At 48.3% G+C, this 27717-nt stretch overlaps 1 protein-coding gene across 2 annotated transcripts; it reads left to right on the top strand.

The window, feature by feature from the left end:
* Positions 1–161: 161 nt before the first annotated feature.
* On the top strand, positions 162–26331 carry STK40 (serine/threonine kinase 40). 2 transcript variants are annotated; one of them, XM_035119343.2, is made up of 11 exons: positions 162–247; positions 13435–13548; positions 15768–15853; positions 16158–16301; positions 17452–17679; positions 18252–18304; positions 20821–20936; positions 21201–21345; positions 21447–21566; positions 22468–22552; positions 23351–26331. In XM_035119343.2, the coding sequence occupies exons 1-11, from the start codon at positions 244–246 to the stop codon at positions 23567–23569; spliced, it is 1314 nt and encodes a 437-aa protein (XP_034975234.1). In that variant the 5' UTR covers positions 162–243; the 3' UTR covers positions 23570–26331. The 2 variants fall into 2 exon arrangements, with proteins under 2 accessions (XP_034975234.1, XP_034975235.1); XM_035119344.2 differs by lacking the exon at positions 162–247 and adding an exon at positions 266–6461.
* Positions 26332–27717: the final 1386 nt, after the last annotated feature.

Genomic DNA, 27717 nt, shown 5'->3' with positions numbered 1-27717 from the left:
CTTCCCCCCTTCCTCTCTTCCGCCCGGCCTTGCTTCTGCCGGCGCCATCTTTGACACAGGCAGAGGCTCCGGGGAAGAAGATGGCGGCGGCGGCGGCTGTCTGCGGGGGCGTGACCGGCGTTGGCGATGACGGCAGCGTCGCGTCACGTCCGTTGTCAGGTGGCGGAGTCGAAGAGCCCGAGTTGACTGGGACAGGCGAGAAGTGGACGGTGGCCGGCGGGGCCGGGCCCGGAGGCGGCGGCGATGGGTAAGAAGGGGCAGGCCGCCCCCTGCCTGCCCACCTACCCCCACCGCGGTGCGCGCGAAACCCTCTCTTTCCCGGGGCGGGGGTGAAGAAGGGTAGGTAAGGTTGGAGTGGAGTCTGCTGGCAGAGGGCATGGCTGGCTGGCTGACCAGCTGGTGTCCTGAGCAGGAGCCCTTCCCGCAGCCTCTCCTCCTCCTCCCCTACGGCAGCAGCTTTCGCTCTTATGAATGGCTCAGCCGCGGCAGCCCAGTAGGGAATGGAATGGAGTCTCCTGGCAGAGGGTCTGGCTGACAAATCGGCGTCCTGTAGATGAGCCCTCCCCGTCCTCCCGCGGCGGGAGCTTCGCCTCTCGTTCAAGGGCCAGCCACAGCAGCCCAGCCCTCTACGTACTCCTTGGACTCCCGTTGCAGTTGGCGCACAGGCTTTCTTGGGAGTAAGCTTCACTGAGCTCCACGGGGTGGCCTTCCCAGGAAGGCTGCTTAGGGCACGTAGGACTGCAGGCGGCGCGGAGCCGAGGGGGTTAGTAGACCTGGCATACGGTGTTTAGGGCGGCGGAGAGAGGGACGGGGAATCGGGGAGGGGGGACCAACGTGCCCCTTTGCAAGCTTTTTGGTCGGTAAGCCACCACGCCCCTCCTTCCCCATCTCCGGCCTCTCACTGGGATACGGGTTTGCGGAGACAACCCCCTGAACACCTCCGTGGCGGAAATCAATCGCTCATCACCGGCATGGAGGTCCCCCCCCCCCGCCGCCGCCGCCGCCGCCACAAGAAGAAACGCTTGAAGACTCTCCCTCTGTTCCTTGCAGGGCGAGGACAGAATTGCTTTGGCCATGGCTGCTTCTCTCCCTCACCCTCAGGTTTGCCCTCGTCTGCAGTCTGGCCTACTCCTCCCTTTCAGAAACCGGCCCCCTGCTCACTGATGTTGCCCCTCTACTTTGATCCTTTCATCTTGTTCTCTTGCATCTCTCTTCATACACACCCTGCTGGCTGCTTTGGTCTCATGTCCATTTAATGCTGTTGCAATCAGAAAAATGGGGGGGGCGTTCAAGCCCTCTTTTCTCTCTTTCCCTGCCTGCCCCCAGCTGAGACTCCCTCCACTCCCTTGCTTTGTTTCCGGCATGTGCGCTGCTTCAGCTTCTCTACCTGGCCCCTTGTAGGGCTGCTGCAGCATGCCATAATTTCCCACACTGCCATCCCTTCCTGCTCTAGAGATCTGTGCTTGGCTTTGCTGGTTTCTCTGGATGGGGATGATAGATCAAGGAAAGGCTGCAACCCATGAGGGCTTTCCTGTGGTGGTGCTGAGTGCTGGGCAGGAAGGAAGGACTCTTGGCCCAGGAGTGGCTGGCAGCCCACATGCAGTCAAAAGAGCACTTTTTCAGGGGGTTGAAGTAGGGATGAAAATAATCCTTGTTCGGGAATGACAGGTGGGCTCCTTTGCAGAGTGAAGAGAAATATGAGGGCTCAGGCAGCCTTCACCCTGCAAAACAGGCAACTTGTTTTGTGTATAAAAGTTCTATCAGGAGAATTTGCTTTTTGCCCCCTGAGAAAGCGTGGTACCACAGATCAGGATAGTCTTTGTGGTACCCTCTGGATGCTATTGGATTACAGCTCCCATCAGCCCCACTCAATGTGGTCAGCGTTCAGGGACGACTATCGTTGGATCTGGCGGGAACCTGGCTATGCCCACCTCTGCCATTGCAAACCATTATCTCTGCTTATTAGTGAGCATGGCTACAGTGCTATAGAGTTTTTGAAGCACTTCACCATCATTATCTAAACATGATTAGCTACAGCTACTATCTCAATGTGGCTTATGTGGGAGCTGAGTATGAAGGAAAAAAAGATTGGCAGTGGCCATTGTAGGAGATGAGATATTGGGGGGGGGCTTCCACTATACTTGCTCCTCTCAAATGAGAATAATGGCACTTGTGTTCCATGATGCAGAAAAAGATGGTGCAGCGCTTTGGCACCTTAACAGCTCCTTGCTTTCTGCTGTGGCTCCACTTGACAGCTGTGGGGGAAGTTCACAGGTCTGCCGCTGGCTAAAATGTTGAGGTGGGACAAAGTTTTCCCAGTCCTCTGACTCTGGTGTCATCAGTAGCTGGAGCAGGGGTGTAACCCTCACCTCTGCTCTGTCTCTGTCTCCAGAAGTCTATGTAAGCAAGTTCCCTTAATGAGAGAAAGCTATAGGAATTCTACTAGCAGCTACTCGAATAAGATTTTTTGGGGGAATATATGGCAATTTGATGCTCATGTCCAAGAACTTGAGATATCTTTGACCTAGGACTTGAAAAAGCTTTCCAGCCCCAGAGGGTCACTGTGTAGCTTTTTCACAGGTCTTCAGCATGTGGAGAACTATGTCTTCTTAGGTCTTCTGATCTCTCTCTTTCTCTCCTTGTAACATTTGTTTTTAATTGCAAATATACATATTGAGCACAAATAGAGTAAGCCTTTCTCCTCTGTAGGCATACTTTGCCTCCGATTCCATTGTGTGATTTTGGACAAGCTTGCCTTATAGAACAGGCCCAGAGTTCAGAGCTTGCTCTCATTGTGAGGACCACACACTCTTCCCTTTTCAACCTGAAGCTTCTCTGAGCTGCTTCTCTGCTCAGTTCTTCCTTTTTCTTGTCACGTTGATAATGCTGCAACTTAAGGTGTGGTTTTATAGTAAGGTGCAATCCACCACTTCAGATGGAGAGAAAGGTTGAGAGACTAGGCTTCATTTTACAGTCCTCTTTGCAGGTAGTAGCACGGTTGTGTCTGCTGGCTTGCAGACCCAGCCATAGCATTGTAGGAAAGTCAGGTACAGTGGTGCCTTGACTTACGAATTTAATCCGTTCCGAAGGCACCTTCGTAGTTTGAAAAATTCGTAAGTCGAAAAGCGCCATTGGAAACGCAATTTCCCATAGGAATGCATTGGAAACAGAACAATTCGTAAGTCGAAGCAACCCCATCTAAAAATTCGTAAGTAAAAAAAAACCTATCTAAAACCGCTGCAGTTTCCGTTTGGATGTTGAGAAATTCGTAAGCATGCGGCCATTTGCCCCATTCGCAAGTCGAAAAATTCGGTTGTCGAGTCATTCGGAAGTCGAGGTACCACTGTAATGATACCCATGGTGGTGATCTGTAGAAATCATTGGCATTCCGGTCACCATACACAGAATCTGTGTAGCTTATAAATCTTGACAACTTTTTTTTTAAAAAAACTCTCTGATTTCTGATAGCTTCTATGACACTTGGATATGCTCTGTAATTCTGATGGGAAGCTGGGGGGCAGGCAGTGAGAGGAGCTGATTTATGGGCATAATGAATACATCTGATATCGTGTGCTTGAGGTCGTTACGGAGGAGTTAGTCAGGTATAGAGCTAAAATCTTAGCTGTCAGAGATGAAAAACTTGGCTTCCTGTGTCTTCATGTGCATGAATGAGAATGAGAAAATGAAAGGCAGGCCATGTAAATACATCCTGTGGTTTGCTTCTGGTTATGTGTTAGTTCACGGGCAGGCTGCATAGCACTTAACCTGATGTGCTTTTGTGGGGTCTATGTGGCATTCTGAGCGTTCTGGTCTTCCTTTTTAACATGATTCTAGCCCTGATTGCAGCGCTACATCCCAAAAGTAAAAAGCTGTAGAAGCATTATTGTTTATTAAATTTGTTAGTTGCTTTTTTTTTGCCACAGCAACTCAAAATGACTTAGAACATTTTAAGCAAAAAAACAAAAACACAGGTTAAAACCAGCAAAGAAAAATCTCTACATTAGCCCCACCCGTGCAAAAAGCCATAGATAATTAGAAGCCAAAGGCCTGGATAAAAAGGAATGCTTTTGCCTGTCACAGGAAGATTTGTAGTGATGGCACCAGGCAACCCTTCTCTGTAAAATACAATCAATCAGAGCCCAAAGTAACAGAGTCAAAGTGTGCGTTTGCACACATGCACATATATTTGATTTTGATCTCTAAATCCATATAGCAAGATATTTTTCCAAGGCTGGTTCACATTTGTCATGGGTATCATTTTTCAAATAAATGCAGTGTTTTTGCCAATGGCTGTTGGTCTTCTGATCTGTTTAGATAGATGAAGCTGCTTTATGCTGGCTCATCAAGCCTACTACTGTCTAGTCTGATGACAAGGAATGTGGAGACCTCCAGATGGTGTTGGGCTCAAGCTCGTATCGGCCCCAGCTAGCACAGCCAGTAGTCCAGTATGATGGGGGTTATAGTCCCACAATATCTGGAGGGCACCATGTTGGTTGTTCCATCTGGCATGCAGCTCTGTGGTTTCTTTCCTTCCTACGGTAGCCTTCTAATCGAAGGTGCTAACTAAAGATTGAACCTGGGACTTGCATGCAAAGCATGGACTCTGGCATTGAGCTGTGGTTCTCCCCCACGGACATGACAAGCATAGCTGGTGTACTTCTATTTCAGTGCATTAGCTCCACAGGGGGTCCAGGCCTTTTCTGTGTTGGCTCCGCTTGTGGAATGCTCTCCCCAGGGAGGCTCACCTGGCACCATGGTTTCATATCTTTAGGTGCCACCCAAAAACATTCCTCTGTTAATGATCTATGGCCTCTTAAAGTTGTGTGTGTTAATATATTTTCTCCTTTGTTTTAATTGTATGCATGTGATTTTTGTTTTGTTTTGTTTTTGTAAATCACTTTGAGTTTCTAGTAGCAAGAAAAAGGGACAAATACATTTTCTTAATAATAACAATAATTATAGCTCCTCAATGAGAAACTTTGGTGACTGATAGCACAGAAACCTGTCCTTCTTGAAACAGGTGCCTGACCCAGGACGGGTGTGCACAGGTCAGTGGTTCTGTTTGGGCTGCAATTAATTTGCTCTAGGAGAGGCAGCAACCAGATTAATCAATGCCTCCTGTGGTTCCCCACCCCCACCCCACAGACCACTTGAAAAGTGATGCAGGTCTTGGCGGACCACGTGATGTTTCTGCCTATTGTAGTAATTGTAATATGCTGTGCTAGACACTGGGTTTTTGGTTTTTTTGCATTGCTTCTTTTACTTCTCATATTTGGGTTTTATTGTATTGCAATTTGAATTCAAATTTTAAGATAGTAAAACACAGCGTAAGAAATAAGCAATGCAAATACGATTAAAAACAAATAAGAATATTGAATGTGATGGATTGCCACTATCCTGTTTTCAGCCACAAATCCACAGGCGCACCTCAGACCACCTGACAGGGCTCAGAGATCACTGGTGGTCCACAGACCACATTTTGGGAACCCTTGATGTATCTGTTCTTCAGGAATCCCCAAGTAGCAAAGCTAAGGAAATCTAGGTGCACAAGTTGGGCCCGGAACAATTTAACTTCACATAACTTCAGACCCCCTTTTTTCCGGGCCTGGGGTCCTTTGTCATGGACAAGCAGTTGTGTCCCCTCACTCGTGCTTGGAAAGGTCTGTTTGCTCCATATGCCTGGGTCTTCCACATTGCTTTCTGCCTGTCATCTGGCCCACAGAGACCACGTTTTTCTCTGAGGATTGGTTTTTCAGTGAGTTTCTCCTCTAAAGTTCCACATGAGGCTACAGAGCGGAAAGGAAACGTTTCCTGGCCCCATCCTTCAACCAAGAGGCCAAGGGCTGTTTGGGGGGTTGTGCTTGCTGTTGGAATCTTTTGTAAGTCATCTTGAGACGAATTCAATCGAAAGGCAAGTTATAAATAAAACAACAAGGGACTTCTGAAAAGAAGGCCTTCCCTCCCTTTCAAACTCTTATTGGTTGAAGTGCCCATTTAAAACTGGCTTCTGGCTCAGGGGCTGAAGGTTTTGGAAGAGTGCAGCTGTTAGGTATCATGACCAGGCTGGCTTACTATTCTCGAGTGCCATGGCCTTCCTCCACTCGCCCCAATCTCCTTATCCGTATGACCAAATGTGGGCAAGCTTTGTGGCTTGCTCTGAGCTAAACTTGCCAAACCCACATAGCTGGCATACCTTCGGCTAGTGAACGGCGCTAAAATAAGTTTGACCAGCAAACGGCCCACTGGGTTGCTGATGTCCCAAGGAAAACAGAGTTTTTGCCTTTGAACAACAACTGGGGCATGCGTAAATATTATTTTGGGGAGACATTCTGCAAATTTTCTGGAAAAAATACATTTATTTCTCCCCCTCCCAGCTGCTCTAAATCTATGGAAATCTGATTTAGCATGTTTGTTTGCCTAATACTGCAATTCTAACAATGTCTGCTGGGGCTTACTCCCAGGTAAGTGGGGTTAGAATTACAGTCTTGAAGTTTTGTTTGTTTGTCTTGTTTATTCACCTATCATGTTCCTTTTTTGAGCTGTAAGTTTCCTTCTCCCCCCACCCCAGTAGCCCAAGTCGGTGAGCAGAAATTTTGGGTTGGGGGAGACCAATAAAGTGCTGTTAGCATGGCTTAAGTGTCATAGTTGGGGGGGGGGAATCAAAACTTTACTTGGAAAATATTTTTATTGACATACTGTACGCAGAAATACATTAAGACCTGACAGCTCAGTAGCATATGCTTCCCACAAATCATTGGATTTTAACAGCACTGTCCTAGGTCTGCTTTTTTGCAGAAGCGAGTCCCACTGTGAGTCCCACAGTGGAACACAGTGGAATTTACTTTTTATAAAGTGTGTTTAGGATTGCAGCATGAAGGGGAAATGAAGGCTCTGAGGACTGTTAACATTCGGTATAGTACTCATTTTAGAATGTCTGAAGAGCTCTGTGCATAAATATATGTGCTTCCTAAGTATAGTCACCTAAATATCATAAAATTAAAACATTGGTTTTAGGTGGTATTGTATCTGTCCCAGTTGCCCAATCTGAGTTGTGTCTGTTCCTTATATTACCAATCTTATGAAGCAATGCATTTCTAAAAGTGGAACATTTTCCATCGAAAAAATTAACAGTGGAAAATTTCCTACCCAGCATCACTACTGAGGAAGAACTTTACTTTGCACAGAGTTTTTTGTGTCTCTGTGTAATGAGTATGTCAGCATGCATACAACTTTTTGCTTTTTACCCAGGTGAGTTCCTTTGAGATTTTGACTGAGGGAAAAGTCTTTGCCCTCTGACGAACCTTCTTATCACAGCCTTTAGCCTATCAGTGAATGGGATCTGATCAAAGTACATATTGGATTGGTCAGACAGGGGCAACCAGAGGTTGGCATTTTCCTTGCATGGGTTCACCAGTAAGGTAATTAATATTTGTGTCATCAGGGATCAAACCTCCTGTTTAAATATCTTTATCACCTTTGGGGTCAGCAGTTATGTGGCAACGCAACATGCAAAAACTGCACGTTCCTGCAGCTGAGTTATGGTTGATAGTGTCGTTGTGACAAAAGGCTGAAAGGGAGACCTGTTTGCTAATCCCATTTTTTATTAGTCACCAAAGAACACTTTGGGGGTGTATTTTCAGTGGCATAATGGGGCATCAAGCTGGAGTTCCATTGGCGGTGAGAGCTACCAAACAGTGAGCAGGACTTTGCTAAGAAACGTATACGCAGTTGCAGATACGTAATCCTGTTCTGTGTTTCGGGTGCTCTGTGGCAGCATGCAGTGATTATCAGGGCTAGGAAAGTATCATTGCAGTGCAGAGGCATTGGAATGTTGTGATACTTTTAGGTACCAGAGTATCTCCCAACTGTAGGCGCAGGTTAGACTGATGAGATGTAGAGAACTGAACAAGATATACCTGTATGTTTGCATGTGAGTGGAGAGGATATATTCTTACATGCCACTCAGGGTTCTCTTGCATAGGATTAGAAGGGGACTAGGGGGTCACTTAGCCCAATCCCCTTTACAGCAGATACAGCTTCCCAGGCAGACAACTGGCAGTCTCTGCTTGCCTTAAACAACTCCAACAGAGGAGCCCATCTCTGCCCAAGGTAATATTACCGCTGGGGCGTTCCTCATGATGTTTAGCTGAAATCTTCTTCCCTGTCATTTCCACCTCTTGATACTCATCCTTCATAAGATGTCTGTGCATAGTGGTAAGCAAACCAGGCCTTCACTGGTCTGTCCTGACTGGTGACAACCAGAGAGTTTCATCACAGCCCTGAAATCTTCCAGGTCCTATCTTGTGAATATGAATACTCCAAAATCTGCAAGCTACTCCACCTGCCCAGCTGGTAAAGAGAAGGTCTCACCAGAGATTTCCTATCATACATGGAGATAGCCATCTTCAAATATCTGAAGGGCTGCCACATGGAAGATGGAGCAAACTGTTGCTCCAGAGGTTATGACCCGCATCAACAGATACAAATTACAAGAAAGGAGATTCCGACTAAACAGCAGGAAGAACTTTCTGATGGTAAGAGCTGTGGAACAGACTCCCACAGAAGTTGGTGGAGTTTTTAAAGTAGAGGTTGTGTGGCCATCTGCCAGGGATTCTTTAACTGTGATTCCTGCATTGCAGGGGGCTGGACTTAGATGACCCTTAGTTTCTCCCAACGCTACAATTCTATCATTCCGCGAGACCACCTTGGATAGAACTTTTAATCCAGAGCAGATCTTCTGGTCCTGCCAGTCTGTCCCCACCATTTCTGGAACACCAGAGAAGAGACATAACTTCCTAAGCGCCGGAGAGGTAGTTGTGCGATGTATGGCACAGGCGGCACTTGAGTAAGGCCAACCTCGTTCGTGTTGGGCCCTGCCTTTCCTCTTACCCCTTCCCTCCCCTCTGCTTGTTCCTACTGGGCTGGTTTTATGAATCGATGGGTATGGGGCCTGTAGGATGATGAGTTGTCATGATGGCAGAGGTAGTTGATGGCGCATCTTGAGCCCTGTTCAGCTGCTATTTAAGCATGTAACTTGGCACGTGAGAAGCTTGTGGGGAGCGTGCTAGCTCTTCCCACCCCACCCCAATTTTCAATGCTTTCCACTAGTGTTCCAAAATGTGCAGAGATGAGGTTTCCTGCTACAGACAGCTTCTCTTCAATTTGTGGAAGGTGATGAAAACAAGCCAGGGGCACAGCTACTGTGTTTGTCATGTGGTAACCATGCTTAAACAATGGCCTGAGTGGGGCTCTAATCTCTAGTTTTCCAAAGTCCCCAGTTCTTCTGTTTTCCAGCTGCATCAGCCTTTGTTCAGGGCTGGAAAAATCCAGACACCTGATGATAGGTACCGTATTTGATTCTGGTGCCTAGAAAGTCAAAATACTGAAATTGGCCTAAAAACATACTGCTGGCACCAAAAAGCCAGATGATGTCACCTAAGACCAACTTTCACCCACCTGGTGCCCTCCAAATGTTTTGGACTACAACTTCTCATTAGCCCCAACCTCTTTTATGCTCCCTGAGTGGGCTTGGTGAAGCCTGCTTAAGTCTTTTAAATAACTTCTGCACCTTTGGTCATCTGGATGGTGAAGGCCATTAGACAAGAGTTTCCTGGTCCATGACAGATTCACATTGGCTCACTGCCTATCCAAGAGAGCTTTTTAAAAATACTTACTTACTTACTTACTTACTTATTTTTAAGCCTGCCTCAACTTTGTGCATCTTCTGTATGTTGACGGTCCCATGCACAATCCCTAGCATCTCAGGGCGCTCGCCAGCATGCACCGCATCTCCACTACAGCTGCCAGAAGGATATTGGAAATTTCCACTTCCATTTTAATCCTCTGAATTCCATAGTTAGTTGAAACAAGCTAGTTTCATAAACTGTGGCTTTAAGCTGCCTTTTCCCCATTGACGGTTGTTAAGGCTAACCACAGTTTGTTGGGGTTCAGGCAGCACAGAAAGCTATGCTTAATGTAAAATGCAAGCCAAACTCCCTGCTGCTTCTCTGTACCAAAGGCAGGGGAGGGGAGGGGCTGGCTGCAATGCCTGCTCGTAATGCAAAACTTTGGTTTAGATTTACATCCGCACCAGGTCGTCTTCTGTATCCCATATCCGTTTGCTTACTTCCCCTGCAGCAGATGGCATTGCCATCAAGAACCACTCTTGCCATGCTCCTCTCTTTATTAGGAAATATTTCCTTCTAAGGATGCATCAATATTTATTGGGTGGGACTGCACGCGTGTCTCCTCATTCCTAGGCACATTTTTTTCTCCAGGAATTGTTTAGGGATGGGGAACCTGTGGACCTCCAGTTGTTGTTGTATTCCTGCCCACATCAGCCTCAGCCAATAATTAAGGAGGATGGGAGTTAAACTCCTCACTCTGTCCCTGCAGTGCTTTATCTGCGATGCTGCCTCTCTTCTCCCTAATAGCAACTACTGTACGGACACCCTGATAGCTTTGAGGGCTAAAAACACAGTTCTCCTTGTGTGGCTTTGCCATCACCCTGAATAGCTGGGCTTTGTGGCATCTTCAGCATCTCTGAAACGGGGTTTCCTTGTGCAGAACTTGCAGGCCAGTTGTGTTGCAGATTTTGGAAGCCAAGAGGAGGCAGCCAGAGGGTGGGCTATGGTTCAGTTGCAGAAGGCGCTGTGCTTGGCTGGCTGCTCCTTGCAGGCCACGCAAAGTGGAATGAAGCAGATGTTTACTTTTGCTCTTTGGAGGCAGCCAGATCCAAAGCTGGAGGCTAAAGTGCAGAGAACAGCTGGCTTTGAATCAGGCTGCAGCATTTGCTGCCTTTCCCAGCCACGTGCTTGTGCTTTTGGCATCACAATACCTGCATTTTGGCACCTAGAAAAGCTGTGTCCTGCAACCTGGATAAATTCTGCCAGTTACATATTTTCCTCTGTCTCTGCCGATGGTTGCAGCTCAAACCTCAGGCAGTAGCAGTGACTGCTTAGCTCTAAACCCACCCACCCCTCCAAAAAAAAAAAAAAAACTTTGAATGCCTTTACCGGACATAGATTTCCTCGTGGATTGTTGTGAGTGGAAAAAATAGCTTCGTATTTTAAAAAAAAATAGTTTAGCTTTTCCAGGTTGCTGAATTCTGTCCTGTGTTTGGGTGATCTGACATACGTTGCTGCTCCGAGCTCTCCTGCATTGGCTGGTGCTCTATGGAGTCTTTGCTGTTGAGTTTATGATTCTCAGACTGGAAGAGATGGGCAGGCAAAGCTGGCCAGGGAGACATGTTCTTGTGTACCAAGTAAACTCAGAGAGGCGAATGGGAATGTGTTGTGAGATTTTCGGTGGCTCTTTTGGTATCACGCATTCTCCCCTTTGACCATAATAAGGCAGTGCCCCTCTGCCTATTCTCCACATGAACAAACAGATCTTCTTCTCCCATAATCTCTGCCACCAAGTATCAGCTGAAGGCAGGTGACAGCAGCTCTTGGTGGGTTGGCTGGGCCCACAGTTTCACCATAGCTTCTGTGTATTTGTTTTATCAGTGAACTTTCACAGGGTGAGAAGCCCGAGGGGGATCCCGGCCAGATTCCCCCATGGGCTCCCTTTGTTCCTCTTTTCATAGAACATAAACCACTGCTGGGAGATCCCCTTGGCCCCTTGCCACCTGGGCGGCTCTCTGTCCTGGCAAGGCTGCAGCAACAGCTGACATTTCAAGTTTGATGACAAATGGTGCCCGCCAGGAGTCTCCAGGGAGAAGTGACTCATCTCCTCTGCGTGCCTGTCAACTTCAGCAGCGTGGGAACCTCTCTCGTATTTCCCCATCATGTCACATTATGCTCAGTTGCTTCAGCCTTGGGTGGTGGTCCTGTGCGCCGGGGACCGAGCAGGTTCACAGTCCTCATTTTGAAATCCCTCTTGTGTTTCCAAAGACCACCCTCAGCCCTATTTTCCTGGACGTGTGTAGGGTGATGCCTCTTAAGGATGGTGAATGTGCTTTCAATTCAGCCGCCATTCCTTGGGCTCTTGGCTCCAGAAGCTGCAACGTGGGCAGCCTCACTCCCACTGTTTCAGTTTGTGGCCACTGCTGGTTCATAACGGGAGCACGTGGGCCTTTTTACATCTCATCCTATTTGACTCAACCTAAGAGGCGGTGCTCACATGATTGGTGCTTTTCTGTTCTTGTATGAAAAGTGCAAATGTGCTTGGATTTTGGCTGTGATTGACAAAGCGACAGTCCTATATAACAAGGCTGTGGCAGCTGCTGCTGCAGCTGAGCTTGTTTTGTCTGTGGATCACTTGAGGCCAAATGGGGGAAATCTGATGTCTGGTCCTGGGCACATTTAATTTCTCTTAGCCTTTGGTTTGCCTGTATGTTTCATCTGCAACCTTTGCCCAGAGTTGGCATTATCTGGTGGCTGTGAGTGCATGGCAAAAGCACAAGGGAATAAAGAGGGTAGCACAGCCATCTTTTCCCAGGGGCTGTCCCTGGCAGGGATGAAATAAAGTAGGAGAGTGTTGCATTTATTGACTCGAGGGCAGTGTTTAGAATTAGCCAGGCACCAGTCGCACTTTGCACCTTTAAAGCAAGATGAGTGTTGCAACCCCAGAGTTATTAGCGACTGGACTTAATTGTCAGGGGTCCCTTTACCTTTTTATGGAGCACTTGCGACCAAGTGAAGCTGCCTAGATGCTAGGATGGTGCCTGACATCTCCATCATCTGGGGATCAGTGTATCTGGACTGTTTTCACACACTAATACCCCCCATTCTGTAGAATTCTATCACTTTTTTATAGGCACAATTAGAATGAATTTCTGGAACCAAAATGTTTTTCTGTGCAGCTTGATCAGGAGCAGTCACTATTAAGAAAAAGGTTGGAATAGACCAATATTTACATGGACGGTCTCTGGATCAAGTGGCTTTTCTTCTTTAAGTACTCAAAATTCTTAACCTAGCTCAAGGTTGTCATCTGAACTAGCCAGATGTTTAAATGAGAATCAATCTCAGTCAGTCCATTGTTTGAAAATTAAGACTTTAGAGACATTTTACCCCAAAATGGCAACTAGACATTCCATTTTGGTGACTGTAACCTTGGTTTAAAGAGCCATTTGGCACCTAGCTTATATATCTGAGTTTCTAACACTGCTCGAGGAATCACCTTTGCTCCTAGAGCAGGGGTCACCGTTTTAGGACCAGTGCACACATTTTGAATTTTGAGTGAGTACTATAGGTGCCATTCAGAAATAGCTGTTGGCAGGGAGGCACATAACACAAAATTAGAGAGACATGCCAACCTTATGCTACTACGGGAAGTCAGCTGTGTTCTGCGGGTCCTGAGTTTGGAGATCATGCAATACTACACACACACTCAAGGTCGCCTAGGAGATGTGGGAGCATTACAGAGGGAAAGGCTTGAAGGTCAGGGGGCTCCATCAGGGCCTCACAATGAGTGTCTGCTCTCTTTCCCCAGAACTCAGAATGAACCAGCGAGTGTCTGACAGAGGGGGCGGGGAAACGTCCACCAAGGCTTTCTGCCCAGGAATTTCCAGCAGCAACACCAAGCGGGCAGGACCTTTCATTCTCGGTAAGCAGGAACAGAGCCTGTGATCTGCTGCATTGCACCTGGCGAAGGCAGGCTGCAACCTACCCTGCGCTTACTCTGCAGCTGGCGTGCAGAATGCAAGTTAATCAAATGTGCATAGAGCTTGCATTGGGCACAATTAATTCTCTGGCAACTAGGTCATATTCTGCCCACCCCTCTGGCATCTGAGATCCCTCCATATTCAAGCCTATTTTCACAGCCAGGTGGTTTAGGAGCTTGTTTTATTTTTCTAAAATTGGGAAAGGGGGGAATAGGTAAGGTTCTGAAGGAGAGCTCTGTCCCTGGTACCACATTGGTGCTCCTCAGTAGCACACAGTGTCGCTCACCTTACAGCTAAGTCACTGCTGCTTACTGGGAAAGTAGGAGGGGCGAGGTGGTGGTCAGTGCTGTGCAAACACACTGGCAGGGGTGCTGTATTGTCTCTGCTCCTGCTGACCTCCTTGCCCCTCCCACCTCCCTCCTGGTAAGCAACAGAGACTCGGCTGTCGGGAGGTCATTCAAGCACTGCTCCACAGATCTGTCCCTTTCTCCTTTTCATGGCTTGCTGTGTCCGGTGCCCAATCCTGGCCACCTTGTTTCCTTGTGATAGCCCAAGTGCAGCCTCCCAAGGTCCTGTGGTGGTTTGGACTAAGTCATGTTGGCAACCACTGAGCAGCAGGAGGGCTTGTGCCAAAAGTAAAAAACAGCCAGGCTCTTCTGGCATGTGTGATGTTTCTGCCATGATTCAATTCTGGAGGGGGTGCCCTTTCTTGTATCTCCTTTAAAAGACCTAAAATGCTATTAAAATGCAGGTATGCTTTCTCTCTATCTAGATGTGCAATCAAGAAGAATAGTAATTCAGTTCTAAGTTACCTGATACCATTCTGTCTTTATATTTCCTTATTCAGATTAATTCCAGGTTGGTACATACTAAAATACCAATCAATAGCACCAAATACACTTAAGCCCACTACAATGATAATATAATAAGATGAAGTATGGTCCAGGATTATAAATGCAGTCATTAACCATAATCGCTTAAATTAGTTTGAATGGATTATAGCAGATAATATCTAATCCATATTTATTCCTCATAAAGTTTAGAAATAATGTTCAGTGGTGATGAAAACTTTGTCCCCACCCACAGCCCGCCATCTCTTAACTGAATGTTCTCAGTAATCTTGGCAATTTCTACAATAGTCCAAATCTCTAGCAATCACATTTTTGCTGATGTGGCAAAAATGATTGACTCTCCACTCTGCTGTAATCACCATTTTTGCAGCTGACAATAGTTTTCACACTAGCCCCTAATTTTCTTTCTTTACTGTGTCATTCAAATAGCCTACTGACCTCAAGAGAGGATCTAGTGGCATTGTGTAACCTCATGTTAGGCATAATGTGTAGTTAGCTTGTTTTGGAAAAGGATTTAATTTGCAAGCAAGCCCACCATCTGTGGTAGAAATTAGCCATATTTTGAGTACAACACCAGCCGTGATCTATGGGTTTTTAAATATTCCAAACTGCCTGTCTGGGGTCAGATACCACTTGCATAGTTTAATGATTCTCTCCTTTTCCAACAGATGGTTTAAGGTAGATCTCTTGCAAATATAAAGTGCCATATCTGATATAATATATCTGAGCCATTCATTTCTCCCTAAGCTTCTTAAAAAACTATTATAGCTTCCATGCAAATTTTAATAATATACTGTACATTTTTTACTTCTTACCGTAATTTTTTGACACCAGATTATTTGAACTACTGGATTAGTATGACAATACTTCAAAGTCTTACTAACTATTTTTAGAAATGCAACTGTTGAGATGTAAATATTGGAGCCAAATTAGTGGCTTCCTAATTTTTCAAGCTTATCTGTTCCACTCACTTCACTAACACAAAGGGAGACAGTAAAGATAATCCTGGACTTTTTTTTTAATTAAAAAAACCCCTGTATCCCATACTTCCTAAACAGCAGTCACACAAACATCATTTATGTGGCCACTGTTTTCTGTTTCTCTTCATCAACTCTCACTTGGGGCTGCAAAGCATTTGGGCCTCCATGCTCTGAAGCTCTTTGTGACTTACGGAAAGACATGTAATCCATCCCGGGCAGGGAAAGGGAACTTCCTGATGATCAGGGTCGGCAGCTGAACTGCCAGCAGTGAGCAGTGTAGGCGATGAGTCAGAAGAAGCAAAGTTCATTGTTCTGCTTTTGCCTTCTCAGGGCCTCGCTTGGGCAACTCCCCAGTGCCGAGCATCGTCCAGTGTTTGGCAAGGAAGGATGGGACAGATGACTTTTACCAGCTCAAGGTAAACAGCAGGTGGAATCCTTTTTTTCTGGAGAAGAGCTGGCCAGGTTGCCGAAGCATCAGCAGCTGCTGCAGTCTGTGGCCTTGTTCCTTCTGTGATGGTCAGCCTTTAAACCGCTGACACCACAGCACAGAGTGCTGCCAGGGTGCTGCAGCTCTGCTTAAGTCCCCAAAGGTCGAGCACCAGGGTTTCCTTGGTCCAGCTGTAAATATTCCAAGCACAGTTTGATGCTGGAGCTTGTTGACTTTCGAGAAAGGAATGCAATATGTATGTGTTTTCTTTTCTTTGCCTGCTTTCCCCAAAGATCCTCACCTTGGAGGACAGGAATGACAAAGGCACGGAAACCCAGGAGGAGCGCCAGGGAAAGATGCTGCTCCACACAGAGTACTCGCTTCTCTCCCTCCTGCACAACCAGGACGGGGTGGTCCACCACCACGGCCTTTTCCAGGTAAGCACAGCCATCATGGACACACTGGAGTTCTGTATCCCTGCCCAGCCCAACCGGTGGCATGTTCTATCAGCTTTTGCCCTTTGGAGAGATGTGGGGTCTGTGTTCTTCAAAAGACACTGCACACCTATCCAACCACTCAGCCATGTTTTTTCTTGTGATCATGATTGCCCCCATATTTGCTTCACTATTGATATTATAGTGTTTGCAACATGATCCACCCCCAAATGCTATTATGATTATTATGAGCCGCTTTGAGCTCAGTATCTGTTATCTGAAAAGTGGAGTAAGAAATATCTAATCAAATCAAATATATTTTAAAGCTGCTTGCCGAGGCTGCTGGGGCCACAGTGACTCCATGTTTTACAATCATGCTGCAACAATAAAATATCACTCTCTTCAGGCTTTGCTACAGCCTTCAAGTTCTTCTGACTGTAACTTGTTTTACCCGGTTTTAATATGTTTACATTGTTGTAACCCATCCTTGGACTTTATGGTGACGGTAAGAAATCGCAGTTCATAGTACAGACTGCAGGTGACCCAAACTGAAGTGTTTAGGAAGCTCTTCAGTGGAGCATTCAGCAGTTCAACCTTTTGAGTCTCTGGCACATTAGTGGGAAGAATTCCAGCACATTCCAGCAATGAGGCCTTTTCTCAGCACCCCCCACCACCAAACACACACATCCATCCATGTAAATTCAGCACATGACTGGAGAAGGTGAATGGGCCCAGACCTGCCATACATGCTGCTGTTGTGCTGGTGGAAAGAGACCTTTTTGGAAAAGAGACTTTTGAAATAGAAGGGTTGCATTCAGTATTTGTCATACTTGGAATATGCCCATTGAAGTTAATGGGCATGACTGGCTTAGGCCCATTAATTTCAGGGGGTCAACTTTGAGTATACCTTAGTTTCCTCCAACCCCAAAACCGGGCTCTTTATTCCATGTCTTTGATCATGCAGGTGTAGCGTTTGGGGTTGCCTGTGACCTCTTGTGCCAAGGAGTGGTGGCCTAGATAGGGGTCTTGGCTTTTGGGAGCCACACAAGCAGCAAGTATGGGGGTCAGCCACTGATGGAGGGAAAGGCCAGTTTGGCACCATCTCTCCCAGATTAAAATGACACCTGCCTGCATCCTTGTTTGGGTTCCGCAGGACCGAGCCTGTGAGCATGTGGAAGACCTGGAATCCAACCGGATGGTGCGTAAGATGAAGAAGCGCATCTGTCTGGTGCTGGACTGCCTCTGCGCCCATGACTTCAGCGACAAGACAGCCGACCTCATCAACCTGCAGCACTATGTCATCAAGGAGAAGCGCCTCAGCGAACGGGAGACCGTCGTGATTTTCTACGACGTTGTGCGGGTAGTGGAAGCCTTGCACAAGGTAGGGTGTCTCTGCTTGTCTCAGGGAGCTGTGAGGAAGATGTGGGGCCCTTGTGGGGTTTTGGCAGCCACGTGGCTGTGCGGGAGGCCTGGTACTTTGATGGGGGGCGTGGGGTCTGCCGATGCTGAGCTAGAAAGAGTTCTGTGCAAAGCATCTTCTTATATCCAGCTTAGTCGGTGCAAAAGTCTTCAGGTCATAAATGGCCAGGTGAAATGAACAAGTGATATCTTGATCCACTCCATTTTCTGCAAGCACAACTTTAGGGTTGGTGGGGATTGAACTATGCTTTTAAGTTTCTTATCTTACCAGATAATCTACTTTGTTCTTCAGTGGTACCTCTGGTTACGAACTTAATTTGTTCCGGAGATCAGTTCTTAACCTGAGATATCACTTTAGCTAATGGGGCCTCCTGCTGCCACCGCACGATTTCTGTTCTCATCCTGGGGCAAAGTTCTTAACCTGAGGTACTACTTCCGGGTTAGCAACGTCTGTAACCTGAAGTATTTGTAACCCGAGGTGTTTGTAACCCGAGGTACCACTGTAATAGTATAAATTCCCTCTTGTCTTTCTAGAAGAACATTGTGCACAGAGACTTGAAGTTGGGGAACATGGTACTGAACAAAAGGTGAGCCCCCTTTGCAATTTTCATTCTGGAACATTATTTGCAGCTGGTGGGATTTGTGCGGATTGAGGTCGCACACCAAAGAAAGTTGAGCTCCTGTATGTGCTGGGAAATACCTGCCAAGAAAGCTCCCGCTTTTCAGTCTGTGCATCCACACACAAATCAAACAGCAACCTTAGAAGGCAGTGTCTTGTTTGCTTGTTTTTCCCCGGAGGAAGCACTTCAGCCTTCCTTAGGAGTTTAGCGAGGTCACAGGAGAAAGAGTGTAACTTCCAATAGCTGCCACTGCCCTCTCCCTTCCTTTGCTCCCAGACAACTCGGGGTTCACAGTGAGGAATGCCGCTGACAGCTCCATGCACCCCTTTAAATAAGATGTTATCTCACATCAGTAGCTTTTGTATTCATTGCTTGCACACACTCACAGGCTCCACATAATGTGACTCATGTTTCTGGCAAGACTTTGCCTGTTCAAGCCCCTGCCACCCACAAGCACAAGTTATATCTGTTCTGAAACATACAAGGCATACATGTGGCTTCATGCCTGGCTTGTGAACTTCTTGGAGATACTTAAGCTGCTGCATTTGGAAAAAAGGATATTGGGTTAGATCAGGGTCCCCAAACTAAGGCCCGGGGGCCGGATGCGGCCCAATCGCCTTCTAAATCCGGCCCGCGGACAGTCCGGGAACCAGCATGTTTTTACATGAGTAGAATGTGTCCTTTTATTTAAAATACACCTCTGGGTTATTTGTGGGGCCTGCCTGGTGTTTTTACATGAGTAGAATGTGTCCTTTTATTTAAAATGCATCTCTGGGTTATTTGTGGGGCATAGGAATTCATTCCTATTTTTTCCCCAAAATATAGTCCGGCTCCCCACAAGTCTGAGGGACAGTGGACCAGCCTCCTGCTGAAAACGTTTGCTGACCCCTGGGTTAGATGAACCTTTTGATATCACCCACTAGGGCCGCTCTTACACTCCTAAAAATGAAACGCACCTAGTGCCTTTCAGGTGTTTGGGACTGCATCTCTCATAACCCTTTAATGTTGGTCATTGAGTGGGGCTGATGGGAATTAAAGTCCTAAAGTTTTGGAGGGTACCAGGATGGGGAAAGGTGTTCTAGGGAGTTGGGGATGAACGACCCTGAAAAAGGATCTGGTTCGCCCCTGGAAGGTTCTCTGAGTTCCAGCCCTGCAGTTGATTTTCTGAAGTGATATTCGTGGCTCAAAGTGCCTTTCATTGACTTTGGCTCTTTTACCAAGAATGAACTCTTCCTGAGTCGGCCTTATCCCAGGGATCCAGCAGTATTTTTGCATTCAAGGTGTCCACAAGGCAATGTTCTTGCGGGCATGTTCTTGTTTCTGTTGCCCCCGCTGCCTTAAAAGCGCATCAAATAGCCTTGTGGAGCAAGATATGTGAAGCAGGCAAATATCTGTTGAGCAACAGCCTGGTAGTGCAGAAATGCCCCTTCGGGTGGCCCTCGCTCATCCAGGATCACAGTGAGGCAAGTGGTGCCATTTATTGCTCCTTCCTGATCCCCTGTGGGATGAGGTCAGTTTTTGGCTGCCTGAAAACAGCCATTCATACATTTCACAGCTGAAGCACCTTGGATGCTGATCTCCTGATGGCTTCATTGCCAAGAAAACATCGTCATCTGCCAGGAGGACATGGCGGATGTTTATGAGCTGAGGCCGTCCTCCACCCTCGCTCACAGGAGAGTCATCAGGAGCTGGCTGTTTGGAATGCTGACTTCTTTCTTTCTTTTAAAAAAAGTCTCAGTTAATTTAGCCAAAGAACATCCAGGCCTGCTGATTCTTGTGCATTCAGGCCTGTTGCTCCGTCGTCCCTCCCTCCCACTCCCAACTTGTCAAAAGTCCACTCGTATTTCTTGAGTGAAGGTCAATAAATCTGGCACAACCTTTCAGGGGAGTGCCAGACCCCCAACTCCTAGGGGTTAATGCAACGTTTGCCATCTTAGTGCTCTCTGCATTTGTGGAGGACTGAAGGGTGTTTTAGTCCAAAGCGTCTGGAGGGCATCAAGTTGGTGAAGGCTGAATCAGGGCTTTGAGGATGATTCTTCACACTCTGAACATCAAAGTTAAAGCTGAACCTGAGTTCACAAATTTAGGTAGATAGGCAGTGGCATATTTATACAGTGCTTCTCCAAGTTGCTCAGGCCAATATACATGGTCTTGAATCCATACACCCACATGCCCTTGCGTGTGGTAGGCTAGACTGAGAAAGTTACTGACTGGTCTTAGGTCACCCAGAGAGCTTTGCAGCTGAAGGGAGGGTTTGAATTTGTGTCTTCCCAGCTAATCTGCTGCACCACAGTGGCTCTCAATAATTCTGATGTGTATGTCGTACCAAACTCCCCCAAATCCCATGTGGTCCATCCACTGTTGGCATTATTCCTCAGAGCGGCCTTCAGTGTCTTCGTTGACACCCCAGGCATTCATACCACTCCAACACCCCTCACTCCCACCCCGCCGTTACCCGGCCACTAACTTTTTCTCCCCTTCAGGACCCACCGAATCACCATCACAAACTTCTGCCTGGGGAAGCACTTGGTGAGTGAAGATGACCTCCTGAAGGACCAGCGTGGGAGCCCCGCCTACATCAGCCCTGACGTCCTCAGTGGTAGGCAGTAACATCCCGCGGCAGCCCCCAGACCTTTCTCCCAAAGGGGGCTCCTCCCGGCTTTGCATGAGTGACATCACAGGCATGTGACTCGGCACTGAGCCCCTCCGATGTTGGGCCCAAGACGGGGTGTATGAAGGGAACGTGAGACCAGCCCACAAGCTGGTTGCTTAGTGCCTCTCCTTTGTCTTCCTCCTCCTCTTCCTCCTCCTTCTCCTGGATGGGCCCTGCTAACACTCCGGGGCCGTCTCTCTCTGTTTGCAGGCCGGCCGTATCGTGGGAAGCCCAGCGACATGTGGGCCCTGGGCGTGGTCCTCTTCACCATGCTGTACGGGCAGTTCCCCTTCTACGACAGCATCCCCCAGGAGCTCTTCCGCAAGATCAAGGCTGCTGAATACACCATCCCCGAGTAAGTATGGGTCGGGAGCAGGCCTGGCCACAGGGTTCTGGGCCTTGGTGCCCCTGGTTTGCGTAGCTCCACTGCCCCTCACTCTCGCTTTTTCTTGGCAGAGATGGGCGGGTGTCGGAAAACACTGTGTGCTTGATCCGAAAGCTGCTCGTCTTGGACCCTCAGCAGCGTCTGACAGCCTCCGAGGTGCTCGACTCCCTCAGTTCCATCATTGCTTCCTGGTGAGTGTGGGGGGGAAGGGGAGGGGGAAGGGGATAAAATCCTTCAAAGAGCCCTGCAGATGGATCAGGCCAAAGGCCCATCTCACCCAGCATCTGTTCTCGCAGGCGCCAACCAAATCTGGGGGCAACGTCAGCCCATCTGCTCACCCCTCCAGCCCAAAGCTGGCCTGCGGTGAAGTAGTGAGCTTTGTTGGGAAGGCTGGGTGGAGGAGTCTTTTGTAAATGCTTTGAACATTGGCCAAAAGACACAGGAAATGTTGTCTCAACTTCTTCGGAAGGAACACCCTGGACCATGTCTCTTGAGTATTAATGCTGCATGTGGCATAATTTCACCCTCCTCCTCACCTTGCGCCCTTTGCTAAAAGAGCATCTTCTTGAGCTAAGTTTTATACCCTGTTACAGAAGCCACCTTTACTTACTTCTCAACTAAATGGAGGAGGAGGAAGCACCCAATTTGTGTCCTTCAATGCCCAGCCCAGGAAAAGGCTTGCCTTTCTTGACAGTGGGCACTGTGGAAGACCTCTTACAGTTGTGGCCACCAGGTCTTTAACGGGATATTGTAGAGCTGGCAAAGGACAGCCAAAACGATCCAGGGGATGGAACAACTGCTTGAAGCATGTGCTGGACGAGCGCCTACAGCACTTCCCCCTTTGGTCCACTAATAAAGAAGCACCCATAATAACCATTATGGTCTAGAGGTTGTTGCCCCCCCCCAGTCCTGTGCTGCTGCTTCACAGTCAGGTGCTGCTGGCTTGTGCATGCTGAGAAATGGTGAGGTGGGTGGGCAAGGCTCCTGGGTGCAGTGTGTGAGGGTTGCCGTCTTCCAACTGGGGGCTTAGGCCACCTCTGAGGTTGGCACAAATGTGCCGCCTCCTGACCCACCAGCCTGTCTCTCCTGCAGGCAGTCCATGTCCCTGCTGAGCGGGCCCTTGCAAGTGGTGCCTGACATAGATGACCAGGTGGCCAATCCAGAAAGCGCACACGAGGTAAGACCTGCCTGCTGAGCGAGATCACTTGCCCTTGAGGGAGACGGGCTCTGGGGCCTGATTGGATGGTGTGTCTTGCTTGATTTGCATATTTTCTACAAGCTGTATTTGGGGGGGGGGGTCAAAGGAGCTCTGCTCCATTCTGAAGCCCCATTCCCAGGAGGCTTGCTCCCAGAGCCACAGAGCTGTTGAGAAATGATGGCTGGGGAAATGTCTTGCTGAGAAAGCTCTCCGAGATTGCGACACATTTTTAAACCCAATTGCAATTTTAATGCAGATTCTTAAGTATTATTAAATGCTACTGGGGATCTGAAGTCAACCTCCTCAGCCTGTCCATGAAATTCAGCTGGTCTCTTGGCCTCCTCTTTTTCTCTCTCTCCACCTGCAGGTGGCCCCTCCCCTTCTTAGCTGACTCCACCTGCCTTTCCTCCAGGCCCCTCCTGCTTTCCCTTTGGCAGTTGGAATGTTTGAGGACATTCCTGCCAAATATTAGGAGCCCCCAGATTGTGTTCGAGTGCTGCGAATCTGGCGGCTCCTTGCAGCAGAGACCTTTGCCGCCTCTCAGAGCTTGCTCTCAAGTCATATGCCCACTGCTCTGAACGAATCTGGGATTCCCAGGCACTTGAACATGGAAGGGGGTGGGGAGCAACTTGTGAATGCAGAAAATGAGCCTGGCAGGCTTCTTGGTGTGTGCAGTGGAGCAGTGAGCTTGTGTACAAATGATGGGGGGATGCTGTTGCAAGCAGGTCTGGCCCCCACCTTCCTGGTGGTCTCTAACAGGGCTCCTCTTCCTCGCAGGCGAAGGTGACGGAAGAGTGTTCGCAGTACGAGTTTGAGAACTACATGAGGCAGCAGCTGCTGCTGGCCGAGGAGAAGAACACGCTCCACGAGGCTAAGAGCTTCCTCCAAAAGCGGCAGTTTGGGAACATCCCTCCGGTGCGGCGCCTGGGCCACGACGCCCAGCCAATGAACCCCTTGGACGCGGCCATCCTTGCACAGCGCTACCTTCGGAAGTAGCTCCTCCCACCCCACCATGGGTCTCTTGCCCCTGACGGGGCGTGCGACAGCGACAGCCAGGTCCCAGGATCCCTCACAATGTAGCAGTCTTCCCCTGTGTGCTGAGTGCTCAATGGGCCTCACCTGCTGGGCTTTGCCCCCCAACCCTGGAGGGGGCAGCAAGGGAAAGACCCCAACTGTCTGGGGAAACGGCTGGCGGATTTTAACTCCACACCTAGACAGCTAATCTGCTTTTAATCATGACTCTGAAATCTACCTCTCTGCCTCTTTTTAACCACACTGTTCTCTGGACTGAAATGAGGAGCGGTTTTTTTTGGCAAAGTTTGCCCCCGCAGGCTTCTTTTCTGACGCAGACGTTGGACTGCTGCGGAGACCACGTGGGCCGTTCTTTGCTCTGTCTGGTTTGAATAAGCTTAATCATTTCCCTCTCCTTTCTTCCCTCCCCCCTGGTGGGTTTCATGAAAGTAACTATTTCTTAAACCCCCTCCCCCATACCCTTTGTTCTATTTTTAATTTAACACCTGGTTTGAATATATTTTGTGTAAACGTTGGTTTCGGGCCCTCTGCGTGACCACAGGCTTAGCAAATGGGTTGCCTCCACTACGAGCTTCTCTCCACGTGAGAAAGCCTCGCTCTGCAGATTCTGACCTGGGGAAAGAGTTCCAAACCAGGGGCTGTTTAAAAAAAAAATGTAGCTTTTCTGAGGGCCCAATCCTCCCTTTCCCAATCACTTTAATTATTTGGGGATATCCCGGGAGGGTTTTTGTTTTGTTCTGTTTTCCTTCCTTTTTAAATGGTAGCTTTTGAAAGGTGCAGTAACGTTGCATTAATTCTGTTGACATTTCTCCCTGCCTCCTCCTCACCCACACTGGTACGGCTGAAGGGATAAATCTGTGAAAAATGTGAAAAGGGTTCGCTTGCTTCGTTTTTGTTTTGTCCCCCACCCCCACCCCCGGCTGTCTCAGGTTCAGAAATGCCTGCTGGTCTCCACTCCTTTATGTGCTCTTTGCTTTGTCTTGCCATTGCCATCTTGTCACAGGCAATTCCCCCACCATGGCATTTATTATTATTATTATTTGCGGGGTGGGTGGGCAGGAGTGTTCCCCTGATGCTGTGCAAACAGCAGGTCTTGGTGGGACTGGGCTGGATCATTTCTGAGCCTCGTTTGTTGGAACTGGATGCCTCTCTTGCCAGATAAGCTCTTCTCAAGCAACCCTCCCCTAGGCTGTGCTGCCCCATTTCCACTCCCTTCCCATTTCCGGTCAGCCTTCATCACCCTTTCGAAAATTGTCTCAAAACGTGTCCCCTCTCCACCCACCCTGTTGAACCATTGGGTGCCAGCAGAAGCAGGGTTGCAGTATCCAGGAAGCAACACTGACCTGAGGGAAGTTGGCTCAAGACCTCTGCAGTCTGGCTGGAGTGGGGCTGTTGGATGGCCCTGAGATGAATGAACAAAGTCCTCACCAGCCGAGGACAACGGCCTCCCTTAGTGTGAATGGGCTTACATGGTGCAAAGAGGAGGACTAGCGAAGGTTGTAGATCCTGAAATCGGACTTCAGCACAAGGAATTCTTTTCTACTGACGAGAACTGCAAAAGAATTCTGCAAATCTTGTTTAAAAAAAGAAAGAAGAAGAAAACCAACCAAGTGTAAACTTCCTTGCAGAACCTCTGTGCCTGATCTACAATCCCCTCCCCTCCCCTCCGTGGGGCAGACTCTCCTTTGGTTGTTCTCTTGCTTTCTCATCGTTGCTAAGTTGGGAAACAGGGATGGAGTTAGGAAAACCCAGGAACAGTTTATTTTGCTCTCTCGCTAGGGGTGGATGGTAAGCAACCCCTCAAAGGTCACCAGCCCCCCATGCACTCTGGCCAAGATACACAGCATAAACCTGTCTATAAGGCATTAGCTCTGTGGATCAAGCCAAAACTGGATCGGTGAACGCTAACAAGCTTAATGGCATCCCTTGCTTGGCCCAGATGGGGGCAGTAAATTTGGGCTCCCATTTCACAGCCCCTTCTGTGGGCCAAACCTCTCCAGGTGAGCCAGTTTCTGTAGCCCCCTGGATCTGGTGTTCCAGGGCCCAGCCTCCCTGGTAGCTTTTGGGACTGTTGCTTGCAACACCATCATAGCCCACAAGATGGAGGAATCCCTCAGTCTGGGGGTAAGATATTTTCCCCACTCCAAAAACTGAGTTGCCCATCTTGTCATCTGGAAGCACATGCGAGGTGTCCTGCTTGAGCGGGGCCTGCACACCTCCAAAATGAACTATTCTGCTGAAGACAGACCCACTGATTTCCCCTTAGCAGTTCCTCTCAGTCCCACCTACAGCTTTCTATGGGGCTCTAGTCCCAGCTGACGTGTTTTCTTAGCAGTATTGGAAGGTGGGGCACAGCCAGCAGAAAGTGTAGGATGACAGGCAAGGTGTGGGCCAGCTTTCGCGATACTTTCTAGTCCACTTCCCAAGCAGGAGGTTTCTGTGGACTTCTCCTCTGCCTGGAATATTTCCTGTGTCAGTAGCAATAGAAAACCCCCTGGGCAGGGCCAGCTCTTCCTTCCCTTCTCAGAATTCAGGCAGGGAAGCCTCTGCTCCCTCTGCTTCCTCTCTCTCTCTCTCCTCCCCTTCACCAGTACTGACCATCTTCCCCAGCAGAGCTGGCTGTGTGTTTTGCATTGGGACTCTCTCCATCCTCAAAAAAACATAGCAATACTCGACAGGCTGTCAAGCTGTGTGCTCCGCCCAACTCTGGGCATGGTGATGAAAAGCAAACTGAAAGGAAATGGGGAGTGAGGGTGTGTGGAAATTGGGGTGTGTGGAAATTGGGGTGAGCTGTCTGGGTTGTGTTTTTGTGGATTCCAAGCCGGGTGAGACACCAGAGACAAAAGATCCTATTGTAAAAAAAATTGCAAAGATAATTTGTATAGAGACCTATTTTTGTATTACATCCAACTATTCCTGCATGTCAGCAATAAAATTTCATAATGTAGAACTAAATCTGTATTGTGTTGGAAGGTGCTGGCGACTTTTGTCTGGAGCCAAGCTGTGTGTGTGTGTGTGTGTGTGTGTGTGTGAGAGAGAGAGAGAGAGAGAGAGAAGCACGTGAAAACAGAATTCTGTTTCAAGGGAATTATTTTGCTAGCTTTTAAACATTTTTACAGAAACTGCTAGTTCTCATGCGTCTGAAGATGTGCTTGGAATGAGGTAGGCAATATCTGCAGAAATCTTGGAAGCCGGAGGGATGGAAGGCTGCACATGAGACCACAGGTTAGAACGAATTGCACATGGGGAGGTTAAGCACATGGGATTACTTTGTGTAACTTATGCAAGGCCTGCAGTTTGGGTGCAAAATCTGAGTTGCCCAAGGAGACAGAATATAATGTGTCTCAAATAAGCAAGCCTTGCAGGGAGTCAGAGCGAAGGGCTTCTCCCCGTTGCCTGAGGAGCATCCCTTGAGTTGTTTGTGCAACTCATTTTTCAAACGCCAATGTTCTACATCTATGTTATCACTGGCAGTCAGGTACAGTATGTCCTTTCTGCCCTGGTGGTATGGGTGCTTGTGGTAGTTAAAACTCTTCTACTTCGGAATGTGTTGAGCCCCACCTGGGAGAGAATTCCACTGGTCTGTCTTATCTAACACACTCAAGATTCCTCTGAGGCACCACTCCACCATTGAGGAAGGGAAACCCAAGAGGGCACAAGGTGGTACTCAGCTGGGGGAGGGGGAGACCCTCTGAGGTCTCTCCCCTGCCCCACCCCCTGCTTCTGACTCTACAGAGTGGGAGGAGGGCTGCAGGAACAGCTTTGTATTTCCCATGCCAACCATATAAACACAAACATTTAGGAAGCCCTACGGGATGCGGGTGGCGCTGTGGGTTAAACCACAGAGCCCTTGGGCTTGCCGATCAGAAGGTCGGCGGTTCGAATCCCTGCGATGGGGTGAGCTCCCGTCGCTCGGTCCTAGCTCCTGCCAACCTAGCAGTTCAAAAGCACGTCAAAGTGCAAGTAGATGAATAGGTACCGCTACACAGCGGGAAGGTAAACAGCGTTTCCGTGTGCCAGTCTGGTTCGCCAGAAGCAGCTTTGTCATGCTGGCCACATGACCTGGAAGCTGTACACCGGCTCCCTTGGCCAATAACACGAGATGAGCACCG

This window comes from Zootoca vivipara, chromosome 6 (genome assembly GCF_963506605.1).
Source record: "Zootoca vivipara chromosome 6, rZooViv1.1, whole genome shotgun sequence".
In the NCBI taxonomy this organism is placed as follows: Eukaryota; Metazoa; Chordata; class Lepidosauria; order Squamata; family Lacertidae; genus Zootoca; species Zootoca vivipara.
The sequence above is the reverse complement of the archived record's forward strand: the minus strand, read 5'-3'. Positions and strand labels throughout refer to the sequence as shown.

Excerpts from the sequence above, each read along its gene's own strand:
- STK40 (XM_035119343.2), top strand. Across the intron at positions 21,346-21,446 it reads GCTGAATACACCATCCCCGA|AGATGGGCGGGTGTCGGAAA; the intron begins GTAAGTATGGGT and ends TTTTCTTGGCAG. Across the intron at positions 21,567-22,467 it reads AGTTCCATCATTGCTTCCTG|GCAGTCCATGTCCCTGCTGA; the intron begins GTGAGTGTGGGG and ends TCTCTCCTGCAG.